We start from the raw sequence: 7,473 nt of genomic DNA, 5'->3' as shown, positions 1-7,473 counted from the left end.
TTTTAAGGTTTTACACTGATGTTGGAATGTTAAAAAAATACCAAAATGTTCACATTAAAAATGTTTTTTGGTATTACCATTATTGGTTATAAACCTCAATTTCCACCTCATGAATCAGTAGTAAACATGTTTGATATTGGTGATTGATTACTCTAGAATCAGTAACACCAGTAGAATGTTAAAATCAACGCAATTTTTCTTGAGTACATAAACTTATTGGGAGTAAATAAATTTGTAAAACACAATTGTTTGCATGCACTCAAAATTCTGTGCACAAAATACTTCTGGTTCCGAATTATTGAGAAACCTACTGGTATTATAATTTTGTCCTACACTATGCGAGTTAACTTCGGGGAGTTTGAACATATTATGCATGTTAATAATTCATAATTTGTACTAGATGACATTCAAAATGAAAGATTATGTCATTCCCATACAAATTTCTTTTAGACTATAAATTATATCTTACACCATTTTAATTTATTCAGGAATTGGTAAATAATGTGAAATAATAACATTGAACAAATACTAAGACATGAATGAGTTCTACTTTTTACTGCGAGTGAGCTATGAACAAGTTAAATATGAATACTTGATTTAGTGAACATTAGAAACTCACCAATGTAACAACAATTTCACAAGTCGATTTTATAAGGAAGATTATCATTAACATTTTAAAACTTGTTCAGAGTGGTCTCATTTACAAAAGTAGCTCATGTGGAATGGACAACGATTTGGAAGCCTTCTGTCTTTGAAATATTAATTGGTTTCAAGGAAGAAACAACTATATTATATAAATGTAACTTTCTTTTAGTTTTGCTGTAACAAAAGGATCAGCCCTTTGAAGATGAACTTTAAATTAAAGTTTGTACTTTAAGTTTAAATTTAATACTATACTTTATGAAGAATTACCAAAGTATCAAACAATTCCTTGGCAATTCTATAATATTAACAATAAATTACAGTGTAAAGAGTAAAGTATAGAAATTAAAATTAGAAACTTACAAGTTACATTCATTTACAAATACCTGACCATTGTCAGAAATAAATATTAAAATATCAATGACGTTAGTCCAATTACTACCACTAGTACTAATTATAATTGTAATACTCTCTATCAGTATAGAATACTAATATATCGTAAAGTACGCCTCCGTAATTACTAGCTCTTAACATTAGGTACACGACTACAGATTCACCACATATAATTTCGCATTAAAGTTAAAAAAAACATGGCGGTGGCAGCCATTGACTACTGTATATAAATCTACTCACCTTTATAATGTTTGTCCGGTGAAATCTGTCTAGAAGCATGTTGTACTTGCAGAAGTAGTTTCACACGTTCTATAGGTGCTACAGCAGTCTTGGATATTGCTGCTGCAATTCCACCAGCCAAAAAATCTTTCGCAAAGGATGCAACATCAATTCCTGACATATTTGATATCGATACCTAACCTGTGTAAGAAATAGGGGCACAAAATCTTCATTGACTTCACCAATGACTTTATTGGTCGGAGAAAACTATCAATACTATAAAATCCAAAATAAAAAATACCTGACCAATTTTCAAAAATATATCTGTTTCTAAATTTAAGAATATATTTAATATAAATAAACATGCAGAAATATCACATCAAACATACTAAAAAAATCTAATATAAAACATTTTAGCCAATCACTTTAAGAAAAAACAGCAATCCGACGCTTAACTCGAATAATTCAGCGCCCTCTAACATGCTGCGATCGGTAATAGGCATAATATAACCACTGAATTATTCGGGTTGTCCAACGTTGCATGCATAAAACTCGTAAAAATTGTTTTAAGGGACTTTTCTATATATATAACGATAGGAAAATAGTGCAGTCACAGAAACGTTGGTAGAATAACAAGAATAACCATAGAATAATTACATACACTGTTCGTGTTAATATGAATAATTATGAAAGAAGTATTTTAAGTCATTCAAACGTGACGTGAAGATTAATAATTTCCTTCCTTAATCAAACTATCGACTTATGGTTAAACCATAAAAAAATAACGTTGTGACACTTATCCGAGGTTCCGATAAAATAATCACATAAATTTCATGCAACTCGATCGTGAAAAAATAAAGGACTGACTAAAACCTGAGTGAATCAAACCCATGTATGTATGAAATAACTTCAAAACTTTAAGTATTTATATATATCACATGTATAACAAGTGCATCAAGCAATATAACAACTCTCTTTGTTGTAGATTCACACACACATACATATATATAGACCTTGAGAATTGAAAGAATTAGATTCTTAAGAAACGATAAAACCCTAACGTTCCTGACATAGGAATCTGTTTTTTGTTGTTGTTGACTTGTGAGTGGTCAGGTCCACTTATCGAAAGTGCTAGAAGTATTAAATGTAATTTACAAATCTTTTCAATTTCTCTTATTTTGTATTATCATGAGGAAATGAATATTATATCGTATGAGAATAAAGATTCTTTAAAGTTGTTTCTTAAATCCTTTGAATTTTTGACTCAATCTATTTTTAGTTTAATACTTGATATATTTGATGTGTCTTGAGGACTCTAATTGGTATGAAAACGGATTTTGAACGAAGCCACAAAAGTAAAAATGATACATTTTTTGAAATATATTTATATAATTTTTTAAAAAATTTTAATTTAATTGCTCTGAAGATATATTAGACCAACCTGCTTGGATTTTACAAAGTCGTTAACCGGAAAAAAGAATGATTTAAATGAATAAAAAATGGGGAAAAAATTATTTTTAACAATTAGAGTTATTTGGAGTATTTACAAACTATAAACATGATTGATAATTAGACACTTTATGTAGATATTTTAAATTTCGGGACAACAATGTTTATGAAACAAAAGGGATAAATAAATGACAGCTCTAAGCTTTCGTAAATTATATACAGACTGTGAGTGAAAAATATTATGTTTTGTAATTAATCAACTGCATACTAACTTAGAGGGTAATTCATTAAAACTGCTCATTACTATATAAACTTCAACAAAGACATTAAATTATTCTTTTTCTTAGTTTGTACGTCATACACATACCGAGCCAATAAGAATTTTTTATACATCTCACAGGATGAAGTTTTTCTATCCTCTTTGTGCAGTCTCTTTCATCTCTACTCCATTTACTCTACTTGATCAACTGGACAGTTTTTTTCGGCTTGTTGGACAGTAAGCACAGATGCCTTGAAGGTCGATGAACATCTTTGAGACCAAGTTGTTACCTATAGCTAAAGAATATTTCGGGTTATTACAAGAAATTTCCAAGGCTGCTTTATCAAATGTATTGCACTTATAGTATGGGGACGTACTACATGTTTCCCACCCCTTTCGGAATTATCTTGTTTTTCATAGTTTTACAATTGGAACACAGTGGTGTTCAAGTGGGTTACTAACTTTAAATTTCCTTAAGGGGCGTCAGGTTAAGTGAAGATTAAGAAGTTTCTTTTGCCTGATTCTCTTACAGGAATGCCAACATGTTTTTTTTTGTTTGTTTGTTTGTTTTTAATTAGCGAGCTGTGTTATTCTTGTCAGCGAATCAGATGATAGTTACAAGTGGACTTGCTCTTTATCTTCATTGACCGTTGGCCAACTGCTCTAAAAAGCATCAAATAATGTTTTCTTGTGTCAGGAACTTGATGATTTATTTACAAATTGAAGACAGTGTTGGGGCCCGGAAGAGCAGATTTTAAAAGGATTTTATATAGAATTATGCAAAGTTTATATGGTGTCTACACTTGCAGTGTTTACCTTAGTTATGTAATCTAAGGCCCGGCACTAGCGGGGAGCCAGTGGGCCAGATTCCCTTAATGTGGCTAACCCCCAAACTAATGTTGTCCATTAATCTGGCACCCAAGTGGCACAGTGGTATGTCTGCGGACTTACAACGCTAGAATCCGGGTTTCGATACCCGTGGTGCGCAGAGCACAGATAGCCCTTGGTGTAGCTTTGTGTTTAATTACAAACAAACAAACCATTAATCTGACTTTATTTTTACTTTTGATTTGGTCCCATTTAGTGTATCACTGCCCCATCCACCCCAGTTAAGGAAAGCTGGAACCGGTACTGCATAGTCTTCAGTTTCTCTTATACTTCTTTCTTATTTTAAAAGTTGTATTTCAGTAAACTCTCGTCCGAAACTTTCTGTTTCTGATATATTTCCATTGTACTTTTACTTTTAATGTTACTTAAAAAAAAAAAAAAGAGTCTATGCGATTCGTGGGTGTCCTTCTTGTTCTCGTGTTCACTTTAAGCCAGTGCGATTTACATCATTGTTGTCACGTTAGCGTTTTCAATAGGGTTCGTTCACGGCATGTGTGAACAGTAGAGACTTGAGTTCCACATAGAGTACTTAAGTAGATTAAAATAACATGACATTTAACTTAACTTGGGGCACGTTTCCAGATAGATATTTCTCTAACTTTCTCTCTCACCTAGTTTAACTCACAAATGGGGCTTACACACACTGACAAAAGTCAATGTTTTTTTCTGTTGAAGTCTTCTTTAATTCTTGTTTATCACACACCATCTCTTTCTCCATAGTTTCTGTACCATTGTAGGGAGTGGTAAGGCCATTCAGACCATGGCCTCACCAATTTTTCTTGGCATGTATAGCTACAACTTATGTATTAAAATATACTTCTTTTAATTCAATACATTACGTTGTGTGTATGCAGTATTTGTAGTTAAAATGGCTCAAGATTCAATCTCATAGCATTAAATTTTCGTGCCCCTGATCCCCCTAGAAATGGCGTCCTTTGTATATATCGTGTGTCACTTTCTTTAGCAATGTCAATGGCCTAACCACTCCAAAATTGCTTCCTACGGCAGTGAGTATATTGTTTATTTGTACTTATATTTATATTTTAACCCATTTTTATTCTCTTTCTTTTTTTTGACTCGACTGACGCAATTCTTGAGAAACATACATGCAAGTCAAGATCCAAGAACCTACAGTTATTAACGGATCTTGTATTTCTGCTTTGCTGGACATCTGCGAGATATCACATACGCTACATTACCGTGCCTCAAAGAATGTTTTCTAAGTAATTTTGTGAGAGTCAAACGTTGTATTCAATACTTACAGAAACAAGATGAATTCATTTCCATAGCACCAATAACGTTTGAAAAGTGTAAAGAAATATCTTCATCCAATTTTCTATCAATGAGGAGGATTATACTCTTAAAGGATATTGTGAGTGGACTGCATAATGTGACCCAAAGCTGAGGTGGAGAGAAGAGAACAAAATTCAAACCTTCCAAAAACAACCATCCAAGACAAGTGCAAGTGCAGATAAGAGTCTGTAAAATAGCATTTCCCAAAAGACGGTGTCCCCCCCCCCACTTGAGACTAACAATGTCAATGAGTTAGGTAATACTACGTAAATAATGTGGAAATCTTGTTTTCAAAAGTGAACCCCACTTTTATAAGGCTTCCTTTTTTTTTAAACACAACAAAAGAAATTCGTTTCTTCGTTCATCGTTTTCAAAGGGCAGAGGTCCATTCTTTAAGACTACAAACATTTTCCACTCGTTTCTTCGGCTTCTTGAGGCCTGGCTAATATCCAATGTTTGAAGCTCATGTTCTATTTTAAAACTTCTATTTTTACAGCGCCAGTTGATGTCGTTGTGAAGGAGGCTAAGAAATTGAGTTTGAAAATTTTTTAAATAAAGGTTACTTGTAGGTTAGTCAGCTATAAGTCTCCAAGGTTTTCTTTGTAAAATTATTACAAAGTCAAAATAAGCATATAATTTGTCACAGACAACTTACGACGAATTTCAGATTCTACAAAGCTGTTAAAATTATTAACAATCAATAATCTACAAATTTTACGGAAGTATTAACTTTTACACGATTCCTCCATCATTATGAGAGTCTTGGTTAATTATTCCCATCTCTATTGAATACAGATCAATGTTGTTGTTTTTGTTTTTTTTTCACAGAAGCCGTTTTCTTGAATAATTGTTATTTGATTTAAAAAAGTACTTTTTACAAACGTTTTAGCGCTAGGCAGCCCCCTCCCCCTAGCGGCACAGCGGAATGTCTGCGGACTTGCAACGTTAGAATCCGGGTTTCCATACCCGTGGTGGACAGAGCATAAATAGCCCATTGTGTAGCTTTGTGCTTAATTACAAACAAATAAACAAACAAGCGCTAGGCAAAACTTTCGAAAAGTACAACATTTCAGTGAAATATACCATACTGGAATATTCATAATTTTAAAACTTGTAGCAGTTAACATTCATTTAGGATCGTAATACTTTTGTAAATAATAGTATGAAATCTTATAGTTATTCAACGTAGAAGTAAACTTTAATTAACACGGTGTCAGCCGACACTGCAAAAATAGAAGTTGGCTCAGCATGGCCTGGTGGTTAGGGCGCTCGACTCGCAATCTGCGGGTTCGAATCCCCGTCACACCAAAAATGCTCGCCCTTTCAGCCGTAGGGGCGTTATAATGCGACGTTCAATCCCACTATTCGTTGGTAAAAGAGTAGCCCAAGAGTTGGCGGTGGGTGGTGAAATTATAGCTATATTTCGGAAAGAAAAAAAATGTATTGTTTTTAAAGAGAGTTATCATAAGAGATAAATTTATTGTTCTATTTCTTATTTACGTTTTTCACGCTGTAAAACCAAACGTACAATAATGCAAGGTTACCTTTTATGTTTACAACGCCAAAATCAGGGATTCGATTTTCCTCGGTGGACACAGCATATAGCTCGATGTGGCTGTGCTCTAAGAAACACACACACACACCTGTTATGTACATACGTCAGGAGAAAATGTGTTTGACCTTGGATTGTGAAAAAAATGTGTCGCAGCGATGTTTTAATAACTTGTAAATAAACAAGTGACACACAAATAACTTAATTTGAATTTTCATATTCGCAATAAATTTAAATCGAGCAATAAAAATGTTTTACTTGACTCCAATGACTCTGGCCAAATTTATTTACCTATAAATACTCAAAAAATGTTTACCTATTTTATTTATTATATTTAAAGGTGGTTAGGGCGCTTGACTCGCAATCTGAGGGTCGCGGGTTCGAATCTCAATCCCACCAAACATGCTCGCCCTTTCAGCCTTGGGGGCGTTATAATGTGATGGTTAATCCCACTATTCGTTGGTAAAAGAGTAGCCCAAGAGTTTGCGGTGGGTGTTGATGACTAGTTGCCTTCCCTCTAGTCTTTCACTGCTAAATTAAGGGCGGCTAGCGCAGATAGCCCTCGTGTAGCTTTGCGCGAAATTCAAAAGCAAACAAACAGTAGCTCAAAGTAGGGATAGCTTTGCCATAAATAAATGATTTTCAAACACACCAAAAACGTTAAGTGACATCACTATAATGAAACCAAAACTTTCTTAGGATTTTAAAATACATAGAGACCTGAAACTTTACGTATTCGCTACATTCAGTACTTTTCCGTTTTCATTAATCTCCCTTC

The 7,473-nt window shown here is 33.5% G+C and overlaps 1 protein-coding gene across 1 annotated transcript in view; it reads right to left on the bottom strand.

Annotated features, from left to right (window-relative positions):
- The window catches only part of LOC106470711 (ADP,ATP carrier protein-like), a gene marked incomplete at its 3' end in the record, with an annotated part of 3,712 nt that extends 2,207 nt beyond the window's left edge, over window positions 1–1,505 (bottom strand). The window contains exon 1 of the mRNA XM_013931277.2: window positions 1,276–1,505. Within this exon, the coding sequence (XP_013786731.1) occupies window positions 1,276–1,435 (160 nt within the window). The remainder of the gene's footprint in view (window positions 1–1,275) is intronic.
- Between the last annotated feature and the right edge of the window lie 5,968 nt (window positions 1,506–7,473).

Source organism: Limulus polyphemus, unplaced genomic scaffold (assembly GCF_000517525.1).
Source record: "Limulus polyphemus unplaced genomic scaffold, Limulus_polyphemus-2.1.2 Scaffold4174, whole genome shotgun sequence".
NCBI classification, from domain to species: domain Eukaryota; kingdom Metazoa; phylum Arthropoda; class Merostomata; order Xiphosura; family Limulidae; genus Limulus; species Limulus polyphemus.
Note: the sequence above shows the minus strand (reverse complement) of the source record. Positions and strands in the feature narration are given on the sequence as shown.